Source organism: Thamnophis sirtalis, unplaced genomic scaffold (assembly GCF_051295495.1).
Source record: "Thamnophis sirtalis isolate CommonGarterSnake01/CBP01778 unplaced genomic scaffold, rThaSir2_p1.2 scaffold_14, whole genome shotgun sequence".
Taxonomy (NCBI): domain Eukaryota; kingdom Metazoa; phylum Chordata; class Lepidosauria; order Squamata; family Natricidae; genus Thamnophis; species Thamnophis sirtalis.
In genome coordinates, this window is record NW_028261394.1 from 8429785 (window position 1) to 8454591 (window position 24807).

Genomic DNA, 24807 nt, shown 5'->3' on the forward strand with positions numbered 1-24807 from the left:
AGCCCGGATGTGTCAAACAATATGGCCACAGTTGGTGAAGTATAACGGGGAGGTGAAGTCCAATCTATCTACAGGACAGCATGGAAGAGTTAGCAACTGCAATTTGAATGCTTTTACGTAAAGGAAAGAGCTCTAAAGTTTGCTCACACTACACCCTCAATTGCACCTGCTATTACCTCCGTAGAAGACTCTCCATCTTCAGTCCATAGAAAGGGATCCACGTGGCTGGGCAGCAAAACAGAGCTTTCCTCCTTAGGTAGCTGCCTCAGAGACAAGTCCCTCTGGAAGATTAATCAAAATACGATTTACTTTCTGTTCTTGACTAGCATTGCGTGTGACCAATTATATACCCACCCTCACCTTCTAGTAACAAATCTTAAGATAATTACTGTGGTCATACCACCTTCACCAAGGTCACCCAAAGCATGCTACAAGCTCTCTTTCGCAGGTTGGAGACCTTGTATTGGCAAAACAATTCAGAGAGACAAACTCGGCTTCCGAGACAACCAATCACAGTTCATTTCCAAGCTGTGCTTCCAGGTAGTCTTAACAGCGTGGTGACAATGTTAATGGTAATGTTTTGTTTAGTCCAAAGAGCCTGTCATTATAACCATCTTCTTTATCTAGGCCTAAATATCAGCTTGACTAAATGGCTGGATCATGGTTCTTTCTTTCAAGTAGATGGCCTGAATTCCTTTTGGGATGTATTATTGGGACCTTGGGTTTGGATCAATTGACTCATCCTAACTTTATCCCCAGATGTGCTTCCTTCAGCTAATTCTTTGGTCCAGGCTGAGTCTGGTCAAGCTGTTTAGCTTCTGAATTTCAAGACTCGGATAAATCCGTACCTAACGGGTGCAGTTGACTGAGCTGGTCAACTAAGGCATTCTTCCCTAAATCCAGAACTAGTTAAACACAGTAATGGTCACCCCACTCCGTTTTTTTAGATTGAAATCATATTGGAACAATTCAATCACAAATTTCCCCCGTCCTCTTCCCTCAAACTTTATCTAAGTTTGCTTCTTGGGTTAGTTAGAAATTCATTTCCCACTGCTTATAGGTTCCCATTGCGCATATGCTAGTCGTTCCCGACTCTAGGGGGCTCATCTCCGTTTCAAAGCCAAAGAGCCAGTGCTGTCTGAAGATGTTTCTGTGGTCCTGTGGCCAGCATGACTAAACGCCAAAAGTGCACAGAATGCTGTTACCGTCCCACCAAAGGTGTTCCCTATTTCTCTACTTGCATTTTTAAGTGCTTTTGAACTGCTAGGTTGGCAGAAGCTGGGACAAGTAACAGAAGCTCACTCTGTTAGGGATTCGAACCACCAAACTGCTGACCTTTCTGATCGACGTTCAGCGTCTTAGCCACTGAGCCACCACGTCCCTCTGTTTAAAGGACAGGGCAAATAAAGTTCTAGGTATACCTTTCTAGGTATACCTAGATGTTCTAGATATACCTAATGTTCTGCAGAGAACATTATTCTTGCCAACCAAAAGACTCAAATGCAAAACATGAATATGAAATCATATGTTGTCTCCCCGCTCTCTCCCAACAATTGGCGAATGGTCATTCCAATCTGCTGTTTCCCAAATAAAAATGAATAATCTTGGACTGGTTCACACATGCTAAGCCATTAGAGAGTTTGCTCGATATGGGCTTAGTCCCTACGGTTTATGAGGCCTGGCTTAACAGCCAACTCCAGCCAACTGCGTCTTTTCAGTAAACCATTATTAAACAACCAGCATATGCAATGGATACCCCTGGTCTTCAAAAGGTTTAAATCTGCAAAACTAACCTCCGGTTGCCTTCTCAAAGAGGGAAACTTAGAAGCTTGAAGCTCATGTAATTTCTTCAGTAGAAAAATTTTATCTTTGCCTGCCTATAGAAAATCAAATAAGAAGGGATGGTGAGTTAAAGGAATTAACTTCAGTGATAAAGCACACACACACACACACACACACACACACATACACACACAGAGTCAACTCTCCGTGTTGTCATGGGGGCAGAATAAGTGGGAGTGCATTCCATGCATACTGTTGGCCTGAGTCGGATCTCAGATTACTGCAGCCAGTTTGGGAAGGGTGCAACTAACTATAGGGTAATGTGATTTATGACACAGACTGAGGGGAGGAACAAGGATAAAGTTCAGAAGTAAATCAAAGCACAGGCTTGACTGCGAACACATATTACCTAATGGAGCACCTAATAAATCACTGGTTTTGTATTAAAAACGTGACTCGATAATTCTGAATCAGTTAGGGCACCTTTAGAAAATCTGACCCAGGCATCCTTATAGAAGCAGCTACTGTGGTCAAATCTCTCAAATTGTTTCTCCTGATATTCAACAATGAGCTACCTGTGGAAGATGACCAGGCTGAGTATGTGGGAGGGGCCAAGCGCGTCATCAGTCATGAGTCTCTTTAAGTCCAGCCCCCCTTTGAATTCCTTTCTATTCTTATCCCCCGCTAATTTCCCTTGACCATCAGTAGTTCAGATTCTTGTTAAGCTTACAATAAATCTTTACACCCATTTGAACTGCCTGGAACGCCTAATTTCCCTGGTGTTTGACACTGCCCTCCTGTAATTTGAGCTAGTTTGACTAGACCCCACTATTCCAGAGTGACCGGAGTTCTCTGAGAAAATACTTACATTAGCAATTTGCTCTTGCAGCAGTTTAACCATTGTTTTTCGTCCATTGATGATTTGCAAGAAAAAGTATATGAGCATCCTAAAACGGAATCAGGAATGTAAAATTACTGTTGGCTGATAAATTGTGTTCCATATTCTTATTCAGTGTTGACTTTTTTTTTTTTTTTAAAGAACATTTCTCAGTCAAGATCTCAAACTATGCTACCAGACAGAATAAAGCAATAAAGTGGAATATTTGTAGCTTGGAGTTGAAATGAGGAGTCCTTATTGCTCTCTGAGCTTGGTTGTTTCCTTGCCGACATTTCATTACCCAAAATTGGTAAGGACTCCTCCTCTTAACCCTGAACTACAAATATTCTCCTTTAAAGGTAAAAGTACTCATCTCCGTTTCAAAGCCGAAGAGCCAGCGCTGTCCGAAGACGTCTCCCTGGTCATGTGGCTGGCATGACTAAATGCCGAAGGCGCACGGAACGCTGTTGCCTTCCCAACAAAGGTGGTTCCTATTTTTCTACTTGCATTTTTACATGTTTTCGAACTGCTAGGTTGGCAGAAGCTGGGACAAGTAACGGGATCTCACTCCATTACGCGGCGCTAGGGATTTGAACCACCGAACTGCCGACCTTTCTGGTTGACACGCTCAGCATCTTAGCCCCTGAGCCACCGCCTCCTTTATTGGTACCCATATGGGAATCAAAGATTTCAGAAAGCACCCAAATGGGAAAAATTTGCTTGTAAGTACAGTTCCACCAGGGAACAATTTTTCTTCCACTGATGATATTAACTAGTTGGATAATGAAATGTCTGCAAGAAAAGGACCAAGAGAGCATCAATGAGTACTCAGACAGGAAAAACCCTATTACCATATTTTTTCGGAGTATAAGACGCTCCAAAGTATAAGACGCACCTAGATTTTGGGGAGGAAAACAAGGGAAAAATATCTGTCTCCCAGCAATTGGCCTCCTTGCACCAAACAGTAAACAGTACAGAAGATATACACTGTTTGTAGTGTTATATTTCAGACTATACTTGTACAGATGCTATTAAAATCGATGTGCTTTCTGGGAGTATAGTTATTCTCTGCTATTTAAAAGAATAGCACTTTTTAAAACAATAGCACTGGGCCTCTTCAGATCAAGCATTTATTTTAAAAAGCTTCTTCATTTTGTTAAGTTGTCTAGAATAATAAAGCAGTCTTTAAAAAATAAGTCTAATAATTTGAACATTCGATAGGCATTTATAGTTGTTGACTTACCTCCTTGCAGCAAACAGCCTGATTAGCACAAGAAAAAAAAAATCTGCCTCCCAGCAATTTTCCTGGTGGAGCAAACAGCGAGTTTCACTTTCAGTTTCTCCTGATCATCAGCTGTTTCAGGCTGCAGGGATTGCTATAGCCTATTGAAGCCTCCACAAGCCCCCCTTTGCTGCAAAGAGGTAAATTGCTGGGAGGCAGAAGGCAAAGTGTGGGGAACGGTGAGTGGGTGGAGCTACATCCAATGTATAAGACGCACCCAAATTTTCACCCACTTTTAGTGGGGGAAAAGGTGCGTCTTATACTCTGAAAAATAGGGTAGGTTTTTAGGGCACATATTTTATCGAAGTCCTGCATTATTAAAAGAGTCCCTTTAATAAATGGGTCGCCTTCCTTCTCCATCCCACCTCTTTCTTTCTTTTTTCCTTTGAACGGGAAACTTACAGCACAATGATTGAAAGGATGAAGAAGAAATGGGTGCTCTCGATTAAGTTGTGATAGATCCACACTACCCATCCTGAACTCGGGGAAGAAGTCAAGACTGCGATCCAGCCAGAGATAGCTTCAAAGGGAGCTGTTAGACCTCGGAAAGGGCCACATGTTTCCGAAGGCTTCCGTCTTGGAAAATAAAGAGAGAGAGAGAAAGAGTGAGAGAGAGAGAGAAGAAAGAACAGGTTCTTTTTATGTAAACATAAGTCAGCTTAGAAGTTTGTTGAAGGAAACATTCGTAGACGCTGCGCAGCATCAGAGACAGCACTGGGTATCTGCAGGGCCTTGAGAAGGTCTGCAAATCTCGAGATCTCTTAATCAGTGGAACCACTTGCCTCCAGAAGTTATGAATGCTCCAACACTGGAAGTTTTTGAGAAGAGGTTGGACAACCGTCTGTCTGAAAAGCTATAAGGTCTTGATGGCAAACCTGTGGCACGCAGAACCCTCTCTGCGAGCACATGAGCCATTGCCCCAGCTCAGCTCCAGTGGGCATGTGTGCGCCTCCCACCGGCCAACTGATTTTCAGGTCTCTGCTGCAGATGTGTGGGGGGGCATGTGGGAGACACACGTGCATGAGGAGGGGGGGTCACATGAACAAGCACTGGGGCAGGGGGAGCACAGGTGGGCAGCCCCTCCCCCCACACAGCCTGTTTTTAGTCCCCGGAGGCTGCAGGGACGCCTGCTAGGCCAAAAACAGGACGCAGGAAGTGGGGCGTGAACAGGGGGCGGTGTCGTGCATGCATTGCATTATGAGTTGCGGCACGCGAAGACAAGAAGGTTAGTCATCACTGGTATAAGGTCTTCTGCCTGAGCATGGGGTTGGACTAGAAGACCTCCAAGGATCCTTCCAACTCTGTTACTCCCTTCCCATCCCAACCCATCCCTGTTGAGAAGGATTACTATGAGGTTTAAGACTAGGAGCAAAGAGGACTTCACCTGAGCTGAGGAGCTGCCAGCCTTTTCAGGTAAGCTAGGTGGAGAAGATGACTGGCTCTTCGTTGTTGTAGGTGGACTAACAAAAATCTTGAAAAATCTACCCAAGTTTTTCTCTGCCCTCCCCCCCCCTGCTATAGTACAGGTAGTCCTCAATTTACAACCACTCGTTTACTGACCAAAGTTACAACAGCACTGAAAAAAGTGACTTGTTACCGTTTTCAGGCTTATGACTGTTGCAACATCCCCATGGTCACATGACTTCCATTCGGATGCTTGGCAACTGGTTCATATTTATGACGGTTGTAATGTCCCAGGCGGTCACGTGATCCTCTTTTGCGACCTTCCAACAAGCCGATGGGGAAGCCAGGTTCACTTAACAACCGTGTTACTCACTTAGCAACTGCAATCGTTCACTGGGGCAAGAAACGTGGTCCAAAGTTCACTTAGCAACTGTCTGACTTAGCAATAGAAATTTTGAGTTTGGTTGAGGGTCGTAGGACAAGGATTGGCCGTAAACAAAATCGAAGTGAGGTTATTTCGAGTTTCTTTCTCACACTTTCCCTTCTCCAGACTGGATCATCTTTTCTGAAATCCCCCCCCACCCCTTTAATGGTTTGCTCATTCCTCTCCCATTCCCAGAGCCGGGTCTTCTGTCAGGCCTGCAGCCATCTTTTCTTTTGGATCTTTGGCCTGCCACACTTTCTATTATTCTGCTATGCATTTTCTATTGTGGGAAAATGGGAAGGGGAGTCGCATGCTATGTAGCCATAACAACATTCTTTCTAGAAAGCCAAGGTCATCCTTTGTCTCGGCACCTCTGCACTTGACCGGAATTGGATGGATGGAACTGCCAGCATGGCAGTGGAAGATTGGACCATGGGATGGACTTGTGGGTGTGAGGACAAGGTCTTGAACTTTCAACTGGGTGGGAAAACCTGGAAGCTTTCAGATTCGGGTTTTCCCAGATGTGCCAACATGGCTCTCTTCATAAATTGGAACTCTGAGCAATACTTTGCCTTGGATTTACTTTTGGATGCTATTTGGAATGCTGATATTATTCTCCACGAGGAACCAATGGATCCAGGTGAAGCGAATAAACCAATGGCCAGCTGCACTGGCCCAAGAATTCTCCAAAACCTGGGCTGAAATGTCAAATAAGACCCTGAAGTTACTTGAAAAGGGTGGACCCAAAGAACTTCTCACCTCCAGACGGTGACGGCAACGACCGAGAGGACTCCAGTGAACGATGGGAAAAAAAGAAGGAAGACAAAAACTGTGTTCATCTGGGACCCTCGCCAAGCTTTGCGGGGAGGCTGGCAGTTCTTCAGCAGGCTGATCTGGGGGAACAAGGCAGAGAGATCACAGGCAGGTCAACAGCTTGACTCACACGGAACACTGCACCTGTGTACGGTTTGCCAATTACATAGTGGCAGATAGGGCAGCACTCCGGAGGGTTAAGATCATTGCCCAGAGGATCATGGGTTGCCCTCTCCGTTCCTTGGAGGAACTTTATAGCTCCCGCTGTCTTAAGAAAATTCAAAACGTTCTTAAAGATCCATCTCATCCTGGGCACCCTTTTTTTTTTAAACTATTACCATCTGGCAGACGGTACAGGATAATAAAAAACAAGGAGAAAGAGGCCTGAAAAACAGCTTCTATCCCAGGGCAGTAACCATATTGAATTCTGCTGTATAGGGCAATACTAATGCGATATCGGGTTTTCAATTCAATTGAATGGAATGTAGATGTATGTTTGTGTTTTATTTTATTATTATTTTTTAATTTTTATTTTAAACACATAAACACATCAACAAAAACAAACACATGACTTAAAACAACATAGGAACAAGAAGTTCCATCATATATCATACAGCAGTTTCTTTACAGTTAGTGTTTTCCCTTCTATACGTTTCTATCTTGCATTTATTATCTCCTTAATCGTTATCCATTTTTATGTGCTATTCTACATTTATTTATACTTAGCTATTTATAACAAAATATTGTTTACCTATATTATGCTTTATATTCTTACTATCATTTATTCTCTTACATACAATTATAGATATACATTCACATGGTTATTCTTTTTCTTTGCCATTCTTATACGTTTGTTATTCCATTTAAAAGGTTATAATGTACAGTTTGGGTTGCTTTGTTTACCATCCCTAGGGCCTGTTGTAACACCACCTTATTTTCCCTTTCTTTTCTCCTTACCTCTCCTTACCTCTTTCTTCTTCCTTTGCCTCTCCTCCACTCTTCCTCTTCCCTTCCTACTAACTCTCCTTCTCTTTCTCTCCCTTCCACCCTCCTCTCCTTTCCCTTCCTTCTTCCCTCCCTTCCCTACTTCCTTCCTCCTCTCCTTCCCCTTCCTATATATTTTTATAGTTATAATGTACACTGAAGATGGCATTTAATTTCATTGTATGCGGTGCAATGACAATAAGGTAAGCTTTTACACCAAATGGAAGAGGGCTTGTCTTTTGGCGTTGCCAGCAGCAAAATATTGGCTCACTGAAGCTAAAGGGAGCAAAGCAGCGGCAGACAGAAAAGGAGGAGGCATGTGTGAGGAAGCAACCAAACTTCCCCTTTTATTAGGATCTTCGGGGAGGTGGAAGAGGGAGGGGCAAAGGCAGAGAGATGTTTACCACCCTGCCACTTAAAATCAACTGTTGTCAACTGTTGATGGTGTCACCCAAAAGCAGTGGGGTACATGCATACCTGGAAAAGCTAATAGTATCGGGTAGGTTTGGCTCAATACCATATATAGCTCATGCGCTAGGGCTTGATAGATTGATTACATGCTAATCAAGTCATTGACGATTTTTAGTGACCACACAGATAGATCTTCTCCGTGATTATCTGTTCCTAACTTGATCCCTCAGCTCTTCCTAAGGCATCCTTGTCGTCACTGTAACTGAGTTTAGAGCGTATGAAGCAGAGCTGGTTTAGCAAACTGCACGGGGAATGGGACAGCTCATTGTAGCCAACTCGCCATGGCCAACTCACCGTGCAACAACTCGCTGCATGACAAGAGCCGAGGTGGCGCAGTGCTTAAATGCAGCACTGCAGGCTACTTCAACTGACTGCAGTTCTGCAGTTTGGCTGTTCAAATCTCACCGGCTCAGGGTTGACTCAGCCTTCCATCCTTCCGAGGTGGGTAAAATGAGGACCCGGATTGTTGTTGGGGGCAATATGCTGACTCTGTAAACCACTTAGAGAGGGCTGAAAGCCCTATGAAGCGGTATATAAGTCTAACTGCTATTGCTATTGCTAATTCCAACAATTCAATTTCATTGTTTAAAATAGTTAAATACATTATTTTAATCTTTGTCATTCACATTTCATTCGGTTGCTCCTTTCACATCCTTTCTTTAATGATTCTATTCAACTGTTTCTTTTGATATTAGGGTAATTCTGGTCCTGCCGTGAGTTGTCCCACAGCGAATTGGCTATGGCGAGTTGTCGTAGACCCAACTGCATGAGTTCTGATCATTCTCATTCTTGTGCTGTTCATCCCCCTGAACAGATAAACCCTGATCTGTGGGTTTATGTACAATCTGTAGCAGCAAAAGGCATGAGGGAGAACAATGCAATTAAAGCTGGCCTGGAAGAAAAAAAAAATACAAAAAGCAGACTAACCTTTTTCACACAAATTATTATGAAAAATGTTATCATCTGGATGGCAGGAAGCAGAGGGGCGAAGAAGATTCCAATCCTGAAAAAAGAGGGGGGGAGAGAGATTTGAGTAAGAATTCAAGGACAGGGGTTGTCCAATGTAAGCTGAGTATTTATTTTATTTTATTTTTGTTCTTAGATAAGGGTATTTAAGGGACACTGGGTCAGTGGCTAAGATGCTGAGCTTGTCGATCAGAACAAACGCCAGTTCAGTGGTTCGAATCCCTAGCGCCGCGTAATGGAGTGAGCTCCCGTTACTTGTCCCAGCTTCTGCCAACCTAGCAGTTCGAAAGCATGTAAAAAATGCAAGTAGAAAAATAGGAACCACCTTTGGTGGGAAGGTAACAGCGTTCCATGCACCTTTGGCATTTAGTCATGTCGGTCAAATGACCATGGAAATATCTTGGGACAGCGCTGGCTCTTCAGCTTAAAAACAGAGATGAGCACCGCCCCCTAGAGTCGGGAATGACTAGCACATATGTGCGAGGGGAATCTTTACCTTTTCCTTAAGGGTATTTATACATCCATCCATCAAGAGCCAAGGTGGCACAGTGGTTAGAGTACAGTACTGCAGGCTACTTCAGTTGACTGCTAGCTGCAGTTTGGCAGTTCAAATCTCACCAGCTCAAGATTGACACAGCCTTCGATCCTTCCAAGATGGGTAAAATGAGGAGGCAGATTGTTGGGGAGCCATAGGCTGACTCTGTAAACCGCTTAGAGAGGGCTGTAAAAGCACTACGAAGCGGTATATAGGTCTACGTGTTATTGCTATCTGGATTTGTAGCCCACCTCGTGAATCTTCAGAATGTGATCCCCCACCACACAACTCACCATGTCAAAGTCTGAGCGTAGATCAAATCCAAAACATTCCGAGCAATGTCGAATTCTGGCACTCCAAGTTTTTTACAGCATTTGGTGCCAATAATTCTGAAACGGCAGATTTGTGAGTTAGAAAGTTTGGCAACATCTTTTTAGAACAGATTAGGCAGCGGCTCTGCAGAAAGACATTCTGGATGTTTAATGATTTGTGAGGAATATTTTCCAAAAAGGGAAGTTGTTCTTTTGATCAAACTAAGATTATCAGAAGCACAAGTCACCAGGATATAAATAAACTAATTTAGACCTGTGAATGATAATCTAAGTTAGCAAGTTAGCATTACAGTAGCATTTTTTTTTTTTTTTGGCAAAGGAAAAGAAGAACCATACTACCACCTCTTACAATACTAGACAACACAGTATCAACAGTTGAGACCTTCTCATTTCTAGGTTCTATCATACCTCAAGACCTAAAATGGACACCTAACATCAAAAACAACAAAGAATGTTCTTTCTGTGCCAACTCAGGAAGCTCAAACTGCCTAAGGAGCTGCTGATTCAGTTCTACAGAGGAATGATTGAGCCTGTCATCTCCACCTCCATAACTGTCTGGTTTGGTTCTGCAACCCAACAAGACAGACCCAGACTTCAGAGGATAATTAGAACTGCAGAAAAAACAATTACGGCTAACCTGCCTTCTGTTGAGGACTTGCACACTTCACGAGTCAAAAAGAGGGCCGTGAAAATATCTACAGACCCCTCACATCCTGGACATAAATTGTTTCAACTCCTACCCTCCAAACAACGCTATAGGACACTGCACACCAGAACAACTAGACACAAGAGGTTTTCGGGTGCCGAACCAGTAGTAATGGCGGCAGGAACCCACCCCTGTGTTGTACCTTACGATTCGTGATAAATGTATCTTGTCTTTTTATGTACACTGAGAGCATCTGCACCAAAGACAAATTCCGTGTGTGTCCAATCACACTTGGCCAACAAAGAATTCTATTCTATTCTTACAAATGGGTACAACAAGGTAAACCAGTTATGGCTAACCATTTCCCCATCGTGTGCCAAAAGCGGGGGGAGCGCAGAGGGGTCGTGCGCGAGTGTGCCCACACCCATAATTCTATGTGTGCGACCCCCCCCACCCGTGCACATGCGCACGCTACCCCTGCCCTCCCCGTCACTTCCGAGTTGCCCGTAGGCTCCAGAGGTGAAAAAATAGCCCTACAGGAAAACTGGAAGTCACTTCCAGGTAGCCCCAAAGGCCATTTTTCGCACTCAGGAGACTTCAGGTGGCTTCCCTGAAGCCTCCAGAGGGAGGTAAACGGCCCAACGCACAAACCGGAAGCCCGTTCCCGAACTTCCAGTTTGCCCATTGGGTTGTTTTTCGGCGAAAAACAGCCGAAAAAGAAGGCCGAAGTCAGCCGGCCAGTACGTGGATGCACGCTGGAGCTGACAAGGCAACGCCTCGCGTGCCCTAACAAATGGTTCTGTGTGCCACCAGTGGCACGCGTGCCATAGGTTCGCCATCACGGAGGTAGACCTTCAGCCAACCCCTTCTCCCAACTTCTATTTAGAAACTGAAAACAAATTCCTCATTTCTGGGTGTGCTTAGAAGAACTCTATTTTTTTCCATTTTTAAATGAATATCGTTTGCAGATTTGGGGATTCTGCTGCTGTAACTGTGGCCTAGCAGAGATGCTTCCAACCTGCTTATTCCTATCTAGGAATTTCAAACCTAGAGGTAGAAATATGAGTAGTTTGCAAACTTATGACCATAAGTGAGATCTCAAATTCTGTGGTTGTTAAAGTGAGTGATGCCCAATTTTACATCCCTTTTTTTTTTAACTCTGGTTGTTAAGCGAATCCTTGCGGTTTTAAGTGAATCGCAGTCATTAAGCAAATCCGTCTTCCCCTCTTGACTGTGCTTGTTAGAAGCCAGCTGGGAAGTTCGGAAATGGGGATCACATGACTCCCCAGGATACAGGAACTGTTGTAAATATGTGCCAGAGGGCAAGCACCCAAATACTGATCATGCGAGTGTGTGAATGATGTGATGGTTGTACCCTGTTTCCCCGAAAATAAGCCCTCCTCGGATAATAAACCCAATTGGGCTTTTGAGCACATGCACTAAACCCTCCCCTGAAAATATTGCAACACAGCAGCAGCCATGAGGTGACCACGCTCGCCACCTCACCACTGAGCCAAGGTGGCGCAGTGGTTAAATGCAGCACTGCAGGCTACTTCAGCTGACTGCAATTCAGCAGTTCGGCTATTCAAATCCCACTAGGCTCAAGGTTGACTCAGACTTCCATCCTTCCGAGGTGGGTAAAATGAGGACCCGGATTGTTGTTGGGGGAGATATGCTGACTCTGTAAACCGCTTAGAGAGGGCTGAAAGCCCTATGAGGCGGTATATAAGTCTAACTGCTATTGCTATTGCTGTTGCTCCTGCACTTATTATTTTTAAGACCTCCCCGAAAATAAGACCAAGCACTTATTTTGGGGGAGGATGATCAAAAGAAAATAAGACTCTGTCTTATTTTCAGGGAAACACAGTAAGTGCAAGGACTGGTCATCCTTTTTTTCAGAGACTTTTTAACTTTAAACGGTGCCCAACAAATGGTTGTTAAGTTGGGGAGCGTTAGTATGAAAGTTTGATTTGGATCAAATTACCGACTTATGGACATACCGTAGTAGAAATTCGCCAAAGAATGAACCGAGGAGGCAGCAGACAAAGTCTGCTATAAGGAGACGGTATATATCTTGACCAATGAAGGTTTCCCAGCACTAATGGGGAGAAACAGAGATTTTTTAAAAAATAGTCATGTATTCATAAAACATGTGAAAGCCAGTTCCAAGCCTGTGAACATCAACTCACAGAATTCTCAGCAGTGGTTGTTCTGGCTGGGAAATTTTGGGTAAAAACATTTATGTGCCTGGAAAATATCAGAGAAGGCCGAGTTGTGCCCACAAATCTTGTTTAATGTGAAGAACGCAACTATCTTTCAGTAACCATAGTTTAAGGCTTAATGTATTGTACAAAACTGATCTTTAGAAGGCCAGATCCTGAAGAGGAAACTCAAAGACTTTGGCCACCTAATGAGAAGGAAAGACTCCCTGGAGAAGAGCCTCATGCTGGGAACGATGGAGGGCAAAAGAAGAAGGGGACGGCAGAGAAGGAGGTGGCTGGATGGAGTCACTGAAGCAATCAGCGTGAGGTTGGTAGAGGACAGGAAGGCCTGGAGGAATGTTGTCCATGGGATCACAATGGGTCGGACACAACTTTGCAACTAACAATTGTAAAAAAAAAAAACAGCCAATGGCAGGCTGATCAATGGACCCTAGGTATCTAAACCATGGCTTAGCAACAATCTCTGGATTCAGAGATGAGCTTGAGTGACAGAAGGCCTCGCATCGCTTTACAAGGAATTTTGCACCAGTATCAAAACATGTTTGGGGGCGGCGGGGGGGGGAAAACAACCTACCTCCACTTTGGATAGAGCTACCTCGTTGAGCCAGTAGTAGCAGAGGATTCCAATGATCGATATTTTCAGGAGGACATTCCTACAAAGGGGAAGCAACAGCTCTCAGGGTTCAGAAGCGTGGGATGCCCACAATTGTCTCCTCGAAGTCTGTCCTGAACGGTTTGGAGTTGGGGATTTGAAAGCAATCGTCTGTTCATGGAAAAAGAACTGTTTCCTTCCCTCTCCCCTGTTACAGTGGCCTAGGGGAGTGCATTAGGATGTAGAGCATCCAGGTTCCAGTCCCCTATCAGCCACAGAAACTCCCGGAAGGGGGACAGGACTTTGAGCCAGCTCTCTCTCAGGCCAACTCACACCCAAAGAGATGGATGGATGGATGGATGGAAAAACTGGAGGAAGGGATAGGCTAAGCGACGGTCAGAGGTGAAGGATTACCTGTACAGCCAATAACAGTTAAATGGCTTGATAGGGTGCGGTTTTCTTCAAAGGAGGATAAAAAGGGACCCCAATGTACCTGATAATGGCAGTGTAGATCTGGTGCCTGGGATAGGTGAACTTTTCAACCAAGCTGGAGAAGGAGTACAGGAACGGCACCACGTGGTTAAGGAGGCTCACCACGATGGGCAAGATCAGCATGGTAGCTTCATTCTGCAGCTGTGTATTTTCCTCACTCAGAAATAACTTGAAAGAGAGCGAAAGGAGAGAAGGGAAGAGAACCTTTTGTTAAGAGCTCAAAGCAATTTGCTTGAGTGTCAGGCCTGGAAACCATCTTTTGCCTTGGGCTTTCAGGCCTGTCACATTTTCTGCTATGGGAAAATGGGAGGGGGGGATTATATGGAGTGTGGGAGATGTATAGTCAAAATAACATTCCTTTCTCAGAGAGTCAAGGACGTCTTGCCCTGCAGCTGCAATGAGGCAACTGGGAGGCATCTCCACTTTTGGATGGTGCCTGATTGGACCATGTGATGGGCATGTTGTCAGACCTGGAAGCCATCTTTTACACTGGGCCTTCAGGCCTGTCACATTTTCTACTGTGGGAAAATGGGAGTGGGGATTATATAGAGTATGGGAGAGATAGAGTCAAAATAACATTCCTTTCTCAGAGAGTCAAGGACATCCTGCCCTGCACCAACCAGCCACTTTGGGAGGGACCTCAAGACTTATTTTACAGTTCCCGACTTTTAAGAAGGTTGGTGATTGTGGTATCTCAGTCCATTCACCCCTCTTGAATTTGGAAAGCGGTTCTCAGCTCAATACTTGGAATCAGGGCAAAAAGCAACTAGAAGATGAAGGAGGGACAGGTTGAAAGCACCAGTGACCCCTGCGACTGGAAGCAAGGGCAGGATGGGTTCCCCTATCTAGACTTCATTTCAATTTTAATTTCATAAATGTAAATAGGGTTGCATCTAATTAACTGCCCTGTTTCCTGAAAATAGGACCTCCCTGGATAATAAGTCCAATCGGGCTTTTGAGCGCATGCGCTAAAATAAACCCTGCCCCCCAAATAAGCCCTGCCCGAAAATATTGCAGCAGCCAGGAGGTGACCACGCTCGCCACCTCCTGCACCTCAAAAATAATAAGACCTCCCCGAAAATAAGGCCAAGCGCTTATTTCAGGGGTCAAAAGAGAATAAGACCCTGTCTTGTTTTCGCGGAAACATGGGTAATTACATCCCTCTGATGACTCCTCCAGGATTTTCAATGTTGCCCCGTCCTTCAATGCAGCTTCATTAAAAATGACAAGCTGTAGCAATGTTTGGAGAGACTTTATGGGCTACACCCAGAAGAAATATATCCTCCTAATATCAATCTCAGTCCCTCCATCAACACACTGTCAAGAATATACACGCATGTCTAAAACCCATTCCCAGAAACAGTATGCATTCATTTATTCACACTTTAGTAAAGGTATGGGGGTAAAAGCCAAAGAAACGGGGGGGAAAAGCCAAAGAATTGCAGCTGACCTCTAAATTGACGAGGGAAAAGAAGTAAATGCCAGCGCAGGAAGCCACCGCGAAGCCCAACGCGAGGAACCACATGGCCAGATGAATCAAGAGGCGCTGAATCCTTTGTTGTGGGGTAAGCTTCAGAGATTCAATGTGCATTTCAGAAAGAGTCTCCTAGGACGAAAAAAAGAGAGGGTAGAGAAGTTAGAAGCAGGAAGCAGGAATTCAGGTCTGACTCCGCATTCGATCGCTGCCCTAAGAGCCCTGGTGACACAGTACTGCAGACTAACTCTGCTCACCGCCTGGAGTTCGATCCTCACGGGGTTCAAGGTTGACTCAGCACTATTTTTTGCAGATTTTTTTATTATTTTTTCCCTTCTACAACACCTTACCGTCATTACATCAACATTGTTATGTCATCACACCTGTACATGTATATAATATTTCACTTCTATATTTACACACCTTTATACACAGTTCTATATACACTTATATATAGTTTTTTTGGCTTAATTAATGTTATTCTTGTTTTGCAGTCATTTGTACCAATTGTTCCAAATTTCATAATATCCCGACTCTTCTTTATCTTTTAATTTTAGTGTTAATTTGTCCATCTCTGCACAATCCAAAGCTTTTTTTATCACTAATTCGTCCGAGGGGGGTATTATTTTGTTTCCAGCATTGGGCAAAGCCCTTCCATCCTTCCGAGGTTGGTAAAACGAGGACCCGGATTGTTGGGGGAGGCATTATGCTTACTCTGTAAACCGCTTAGAGCAGTGGTCCCCAACCTTTTTATCGCCGCGGACCAGTCAGCCTTTGATAAGGCAGGGGTGGGGGAGCGTTGTTCGCGACGACACATTGATTGTTCAGTATGGCTAGCGTAGATAGCGTAGCACAAACTGCGCCTACGCAAGGCTACGCTACTAGCGTTGTCTACGCTAGCCCTACGTAGCTGCGCAGGCGCTCTTAGGTTTTTTTCAGGAATCGGCCAGCGCTGAAGCGCTGAAAAGGAATGAGAAGGGCGGCGCTGGACACAGGGGGGCGGTGGGCCGCTGGTGACGTCAGAGTGCCACCAGCGGTCCAGTAACACCCCTTGTGCCAGTTAGCCCTAATTTGCATACAGAAAGAAACTATGGCCCCCGGCCGCTGCAGCGATCATGGCCCCCGGCCGCTGCAGCGATCATGGCCCCCGGCCGCTGCACGGCCCGGTGCCAGGTACTCCACGGCCCGGCACCGGTCCGCGGACCGGGGGTTAGGGATCACTGGCTTAGAGAGTGCTCTAAAGTGCTGTGAAGTGGTATCTAAGTCTAAAGTGCTATGGCGATTGCTACTGTGAAGTTTCAAAAATTCCACATTGGGAATTAATATAGTAGAATATTTGTAGCTCAGGGCTGAAATGAGGGGTTCTTTGGTGGTCTCTGAGCTTGGTGGTTTTCTTGCAGGCATTTCTTGCCTAACATCGTCAGTGCTAGAAGGGAGTAAGGTTTGTGGAAGAAAGGAGGGGGAGGACTATGCAATCAGAGGTGTTCTGAGTTGGTTGTTTTCCTGCAGACATTTCATTACCCAAAGTGGTTAACATCATCAGAATCTGGGTAATGAAATGTCTGCGAGAAAACAACCAAGCTCAGAGAATTTAATTAGCACAATTGAAGGGTAACAGTAAAAGATAGTTTTGGGGGGATTGTGTATGAATATCATCTTATGTATCAAATATTTCTCCTTTCTACTTCTCAAAAGAGGACGATCAAAGGACGGGACCCAAGGAACGGTGAGAAAGCCATGGACCACAGAATGAAATTAGTTTCTGCTCCGTCAACTCTCCTGAGGGAAAAAAAATGACCTCTCGATGGATTAATCATTTCAGTGCGACTGTTGTCATCTTTACCTTGATCTGCGTGCTGATGTTTTTCTGATTCATCTGCACAGCTTTCTCATCCATCACATTGAAGTCCCAGATGCAAAGCAGCTTGGCAGCGTTTCCCGCGTGCATCTGAGGCATAACGATGTGGTTACGGAAGGATTTTGCCATGCTGTAGTGACCAAGGCATAGGGAGAATGGGATGGAGAAAGAGAAGAGGTGGCATGCATCTTTAGATAACGTTTTGCACATCCACAATGGGGGGGGGGGGGAATTGCATAAATGTCATTTGGAATGCTATTATTTCAATCTGGTCTATAATTTGGTCTTCAAACTTCTGGCCAGGTGGCAGCAGACAGTCCCTGTAAAGACCCCAAAAGTTATATATACGTACCATGATACCTTGGTCCTCACTGCTTTGAAACTCATCAAATTTGGTACTCAATCCATTTTGATGCTAACATTCTGTCCCAGTACTCATACTTTGTTTAGTACTCAACGCACAAAACTAGAACTTGTCGGTGTCAATTGTCTTGTGACTCATAAGGTAAAGGCAAAGGTTCCCCTCGCACATGTGCGCTAGTCGTTCCCCACTTTAGGGGGTGGTGCTCATCTCCGTTTCAAAGCCGAAGAGCCAGCGCTATCCGAAGATGTCTCCGTGGTCATGTGGCCAGCATGACTCAATGCTGAAGGGTGCACGGAGCGCTGTTACCTTCCCACCAAAGGTGGTCCCTATTTTTCTACTTGCATTTTTTACGTGATTTCGAACTGCTAGGTTGGCAGAAGCTGGGACAAGTTAACGGGAGCGCACTCTGTTATGCAGAGCTAGGGATTCGAACCATCGAACTGACGACCTTTCTGACTAACAAGCTCAATGTCTTAGCCACTGAGCCACTGCGTCCTGCTTGTGACTCACTACATTATTCCTTGTGGGAGAAATTTATTTGGTACTCATCATGCCTCCCGGAACGGTTTAACAATGAGTGCCACTGTACATCCTTTTTTCAATTTGATGGAATTTGGAAGAATTGGCAAAAGCCCTGATAAATTACGTGACCCGTCAAAACCGCGTTCCACAAAAGCGCGGTCGACGAAATCGCGTATGTGACATCATCACAACGCGACGAAAAAGATCGAAAAATTGAAATAAAAATTAAATTACAGCAAGCCAATTCACATAAAGGTAAGGGTTAGGTTAAGGGTTAGGGTTAGGGTTAGGTTAAAGGTTAGGGTTAGGTTTAGAGCGTTAGCGTTACGTTTAGCGTTAGATTAAGGGTTAGCGTTGTTTTTCGTTAGGTTAAGGGTTAGGTTTAGGGTTAGGTTAAGGGTTAGGTTTAGGGTTAGGTTTGGGGGGGTTAGGGTAAGGTTTTCGCTTTATTTTTACATTTTTCGATCTTTTTCGTCGCTCTGTGATGACGTCACATACGCGCTTTCGTCGACCGCGATTTTGTCATCCGCGGTTTTGTGGTGGAACCGATAAATTAATCAGCTAATCTCAAAAGGGTGTGGGTGTGGGTGTGGATGGGTGTTACAGGCACACACAGAAGAAAACTGTTCCACTAAGCTGAAAGCATAAATCCTTGAGATTAGCCTTATCCCAGTTTATGTCAATGCACTCTAGTTTTTACATAGATCTTTGCCTGCATATTACCACTTTGTGGTAAATCAGCATTCTTGTGGCCCATTTTCTCTCTCCAAGGCAACTGCTAGGGAGGGGCTGTGTGGCCAGGTCCAATTACAAGCAACATAATAAATGAAACCAGGAAGATAATTAAAGGAACATTTATTTAAATAAGTCAATTGCTTCGCAGTGATTGAAGTTCATTTGCCCTGGCTGTTCCTTTTGCTTTTCATTCTTTTTTTTAAAAAGCAGCAACCATTTCAGGAGAGTTTATTTAAAATAGTAGAAAGAGATTATTCGAAGATACTAAAGTATTAAAACTCTTGGGTCTGTAACCTTTAAATGAATGAAACACTGCATCATAAAGCTCCCCTTGCACATATGTGCTAGTCGTTCTTGACTTTAGGGGGCGGTGCTCATCTCTGTTTCAAAGCCGAAGAGCCAGCGCTGTCCGAAGACGTCTCCGTGGTCATGTGGCCGGCATGACTAAATGCCGAAAGCGCACGGAACGCTGTTCCCTTCCCATCAAAGTGGTTCCCATTTTTTCTACTTGCATTTTTTTTACGTGCTTTCAAACTGCTAGGTTGGCAGAAGCCGGGACAAGTAACAGTGGCTCACTCCGTTATGCGGCGCTAGGGATTTGAACCGCCAAACTGTTTTCTTAGCCACTGATCCACCACATCATAGGTTAATCCTTTTGGAACTAGATACCTCAAATGGGCTACTTTACAGAATGCGTCCAAAATCCAAGATTCCTATGGAATTGAAATTCGGCAAAATTTGATAAAACGTTTTAGGCCATCAACATTATCATAAAGAGTTTCTATCATAGTACAACATTTCCTAGGCTGATGTTTGACTTGCTATTTAGTTCAACATGCTATTGTTTCCAAGGCTGATCCATCTCTGAACATTATTCCCACCCTTTCCAATGAAGGTTGTAGGTTAGAAGCTGTGTCATTGTGGAGAGGACTGAGAAGTTTGGTAAAGGAATCTCTCTGAAAGGATGACCCAATTGGGTCATGGGTGATCTAGTGGAGACTATTAAAGACCACTCCCCACACCCCCATTGTAGTCCCAACACCTTAACCAACGTACCTGTAGATCAAGCTCAGAAAGCAGATGATAAAATAAATCCCAATTGTGAAAATGTAAGCCAGTTGCATGTGATACGGCGAGGCATTCTCAATTTTTGCTATTGTACTGTTGGTATAGAAGCCGCTGTAGAGTACTGTGTTTGTAAAATAACCCTGGGACAATAAGAGAAAGTAGTATCAGAATTCAAGAGGTCAGCAAAATATTTTTATTGTTAGTATCAGTTGTTTAATACTCTTCCCTCTCCATAGAGGCAGAGAAGGTTTATGGGCTGTTTCACACTGGGTTTATTTTGTAACTTACTTACCTTACTTACTTACTTACTCACTTTACTTACTTACTCACTTTACTTACTTATACTTACTTACTTTACTTACTTACTCACTTTACTTACTTACTTTACTTACTTACTTTACTTACCTACTTTACTTACTTACTTACTTACTTACTTACTTTACTTACTCACTTTACTTACTTACTTATACTTACTGTAGGAGCCAAGGTGGCGCAGTGGTTAAATGCAGCACTGCAGGCTACTGCTAGATCAGCAGGTCAGCGGTTCAAATCTCACCAGCTCAGGGTTGACTCAGCCTTCCATCCTTCCGAGGTGGGTAAAATGAGGACCCAGATTGTTGGGGGCAATATGCTGACTCTCTGTAAACCGCTTAGAGAGGCCTGAAAGGCCTATGAAGCGGTATATAAGTCTACTGCTATTGCTATTGCTATTGCTATTGCTATTACTTACTTTACTTACTTACTTTACTTACTTACTTTACTTACTTACTCACTTTACTTTACTTACTTATACTTACTTACTTTACTTACTTACTCACTTTACTTACTTACTCACTTTACTTACTTACTCACTTTACTTACTTATACTTACTTACTTTACTTACTTACTTTACTTACTTACTCACTTTACTTACTTACTCACTTTACTTACTTTACTTACCTTACTTACTTACTTTACTTACCTACTTTACTTACTTACTTTACTTACTTACTTACTTATTTTACTTACTTACTTACTTTACTTACTTACTTACTTTACTTACTTTACTTACTTACTTACTTTACTTACTTACTTATTTGGTTTATTTGATGCCCATTTTGCCTTGAGGTAAAAGCAAGCTCTTTTTAGGATGCTTCCCTTTAAACAGATATTTATTTTAACTGTTTTAACAGGCAATTAAGAGTCACATACCTTACTAAAACATGCAGAGGTTTGCTTGCTGGGTTTAGCATGTTGTATGAATCCAAACACTGAAATGAGGAGGGCTTCTTGCTGCTCTCGGAGAAATGTTTGTTTTTTTAAGACGTTCCATTACCCCAACGAGGTAATGTCACTGCTAGTGATGACTAGCACTGATGATGTTACCTAGTATGGGTAATGAAACGTCTGCAACAGGGGTGTCAAACTCAAGGCCCACAGGCTGGATCTGCCCCATGGGGTGCTTAGATCTGGCCCACAGGGCCACCTCAAAAACAGAGAAAGACCAGCCCGCGGTGTCTCTTCCAGCGAAACAGGAGCGTGGGAGGGCTGCGTGCAGCTCTGTTTTAGCTGGCAGAGGGTTGCCGGAGGCCATCGCAGCCAAAAACGGAGCTCGAAAGCCCCGTTTTTGCTAGCCGATCACTCGGACCACTACAGGCGCCCCCGACATGAGTGAAGTTGAGCTGGGCACGCCCACCCCAGCCACGCCCACCTCAGCCCCCTGAGGCCAAACACAACTCTGATGCAGCCCTCAATGAAATCAAGTTTGACACTCCTGATCTACAAGAAAACAACCAAGCTCATAGAGCATCAAGTCAACCCTGAGCTACAAATGTTTTCCTTTACTGCTAAGCACTGAAGTCTGTAAAAAGCCACGATTGATGGCTTAGCAGGTGAAGTGAACCCGCTGAATCAACAAACCACAATTAAATCCATCTGGCTGGTACAGTGGAAAGAAAGAACAGCTCTGTCTTCATTTTTGTTTTCGTTTTATAAACCTACGTACAGCTCCGGTCAAAAATTCCAGACTGGTGAAGGAAAGGTGATTCGGTTGGGCCCCAATGAGTTGAGGAATTGCGAGAAAACTGAAGTTGACCAGGAAGGAGAAAACGTTGAACATGAGGAGCCACGTCAGGAACACAAAGTAGGAATGGATGCTGGTCCCGAATTGGCTGCCAATGTCTTTGAGTGCCTTCTGCCAAAACTGGAAGAGCTGAAGGCAGTCGACCAAACCGTTCTTTAGCTGCCGGAAGAACTGGGAGAAGAAAGCCAAAATCACAACCAAACAGGAGATTTGGCTAAATACATTTGTCTTCCTCCTCTCAACAAGTGGTCCTTCTTCCACAACATCCCGCCTTACCAAAGCTGTGCTGTAGAAGCATTGGGCGCAACAGTTAAGTTGAGCCCCCTGGTTGTACGTCTTCTTTTTTCTTTCTGTTAGAACACGGTTCCTGTCGGATATCAAACAGCAACAATAACATAAGGCAGATGGATGGAAGCAAGCTCTTTTAAAACTCATTCTATCTGTTTCAGCTCATTCTAAATTAGCAAGGGTAAAATAGTACAGTAGCTTAACTAAAAAGTATAAAACTCCAGGAGTTGTTTTGAAGCAGCTTTTTCCCTATTTCATTCTCCTCAGTGGTGAGATTCAGCCGGTTCACACCTATCCGGGAGAACCGGTTGTTAACTTTCTAAGCAGTCCAGAGAACCAGTTGTTGGAAGAAATCTCCTTTTGTTTCCCCCACCACCACCACTTTACGGGGCTAATCCTGTAAGGAAGGCAGGAAGGAAACATGCTGGTGTTGTTTCTAGCCTCATCTTTATTGCCCTGCTTACAGAAACTGCCTCTCCAGTTAACCCTGATTACATTGGAACAGCTAAGGTGAAGCGCCCATCGACGTGAGTAACGTTGAATTGGTTACGCCCACACGGTCACATGACCACCGAGCCACGCCTACCCAGCTGGTCATAAGGGCAGAGAACCGGTTGTTAAATTGTTTGAATCCCACCACTGATTCTCCTCCTTTCAAGTAAGACTGACTTCCATTAGCACAATGAAACCATGTGCACAACATGCTTGCTTAAACATTTAAAACTCTTTGTCATCTAACTACAGAATATTTAGGTATTTTGTACCTATAACCACCTATAGAGCAGTTGAAACAAAGACAAAACAGTTCTACATAAATCCAGAGAGAAAATTAAAGTGAGAGCCAAAAACAGTATAAAAAAGATTTTCCAGCATTTCAATTAAACGATCTTTTTCTATGTCTAATAGAAATGTCTGTATGCAAATACTTGCTAGATATGTATAACGTCTGAATGCAAGTAGACAGATGTTTATATACATTTTTCCTAGATGCAGAGAAGAAGAAGAAAAAGAAGGAGGTGAAACATTTACATTTGAAAGGGTGCATTTTTAATCCTTGTAGGTTAACTTAAGTACCCTCAGGATACAAATATGTGCCAGCTACCTAATCTCACGTTTTTCTTTCATGGATTTGGGAATCTTCTGGATTGCTTTGACTCTATCCTTCGTGGACATGCTTGACATATCGCTGATTAATTTTTCTTCTGCAAAAATAAAGATGGCAATAAAGTCAGGAGAGCAATAGGGTTCATGCATCCCATAAAACTGTCATGATTCCCTGATTTCAGGTAAGTTGCTCTGAGTGAGCCAATCCCGTAGGTAAGAGGCAATGCAACCTCACCAAAGCAAATAATGAGGTGGCAGGCTGAACCAAGGTAGGCCTCAAGCCTGAACCAAACTAAGGTTTCATGATATTAAGCTTTAACTGTTCATATATAGAAATTGCAAAGTCTGCTTTTAAAACATGGCTTGACACGGGTTAGAAGGAAGTCTGCACCTCTATCTGCTGGCTTGACTGTAAATATGCATGTTGAAAGGTTTTGCTGCTTACTTTAATCATACTGACCAATGGTGGATTGAAGCTTATGAATTGTACACGCAGGTTGACCTGAGGGCTCCAGACAGGGGTGGGTTTCAACCGGTTCGTGGCGGTCCCTGCGAACCGGTTGGTCGCCGAACCCGGAAGTAACTAACTTCCGGGAACGACGAAGGGCACGCCCGCCCGCCCGCGGTCCTTACCCGGTTTTGACGAGTTCTGCGCTTCCACGCATGCGCAGGACGCATACAGCGCCTGCACGATCGTCCAGGAGCAGCTGGAGCATCGCACAGACGCTAGTACGCACGTGTGCACCGCGCGCGTGCATGAGGACGCCGCCGACCCCGTTCCAACCGAACCAGTTGGAACGGGGCGAGAAACCCACCCCTGGCTCCAGAGGATGTGAGGATGTTGAATGACAGATTTATTGCACAGTCAATAAATACGGAAAACATTGCAGAAACTAGAGGGCGCTTTAGGGGAAAATACTGCAGAATTGTTGGAAGTAGCTAGGAAAGTGTTCATTAATAGGGACAGGGCAGAGAAAAAGGGGAAAGGATGCCCGCATATGCATGAGAAGACTGAGCTATTGGCTGTGGCATTGCACAGGAACAAAAGCAGGCATTGGTAGATATGTAGATTTGTAGATGGCTTTGACAAGGGCTCCAGCTTTACCTTTACCAAATTCAAATAAGCCATTTAATTTGTATGTGGATACAAAAAAGAACATAGCTTTGGGAGTGTTGACCCAACAACTTGGAAAGTGGCAACAACCGGTAGCCTACAACAATAAGAATCTTTTGTATCCCTATAGTCAATGATTATAACAACAATAATAATCGGAGTTCCTGATGAGATTTTAAAATTTGTGACGTATACCGAGGAGAGCAGAATTAAAACAAACAAATAAATAACTCGCCTTCTTTCCTCTTTGCTTCTATATATTCTGGGTCTAAACGAAGCGAGCTGGTCCTTGCAAAAGTGTCATAATTGTGTCGCCTGCCACGCCTCTGGATAATATTTACTATAGAAAAGAATTCACCATAGCAAGTTTCAATGAATTTGCAACTAACTGCACA

The 24807-nt window shown here is 44.0% G+C and overlaps 1 protein-coding gene across 2 annotated transcripts in view; it reads right to left on the minus strand.

The window, feature by feature from the left end:
• TMC5 (transmembrane channel like 5) overlaps positions 1-24807 on the minus strand; it is a 40145-nt gene that overhangs the window by 2727 nt on the left and 12611 nt on the right. For both annotated transcript variants that reach the window (XM_087728979.1, XM_087728978.1), the window contains 17 exons: positions 24648-24752; positions 23297-23396; positions 22183-22273; positions 21829-22077; positions 19832-19983; positions 17140-17284; positions 15273-15428; positions 13824-13990; positions 13313-13391; positions 12517-12614; positions 9832-9927; positions 8965-9040; positions 6529-6662; positions 4344-4517; positions 2651-2729; positions 1794-1877; positions 177-281 (listed from right to left, as the gene is read on the minus strand). In XM_087728979.1, coding sequence (XP_087585105.1) covers positions 177-281; positions 1794-1877; positions 2651-2729; positions 4344-4517; positions 6529-6662; positions 8965-9040; positions 9832-9927; positions 12517-12614; positions 13313-13391; positions 13824-13990; positions 15273-15428; positions 17140-17284; positions 19832-19983; positions 21829-22077; positions 22183-22273; positions 23297-23396; positions 24648-24752 — 2090 coding nt within the window. The remainder of the gene's footprint in view (positions 1-176; positions 282-1793; positions 1878-2650; positions 2730-4343; positions 4518-6528; positions 6663-8964; positions 9041-9831; positions 9928-12516; positions 12615-13312; positions 13392-13823; positions 13991-15272; positions 15429-17139; positions 17285-19831; positions 19984-21828; positions 22078-22182; positions 22274-23296; positions 23397-24647; positions 24753-24807) is intronic.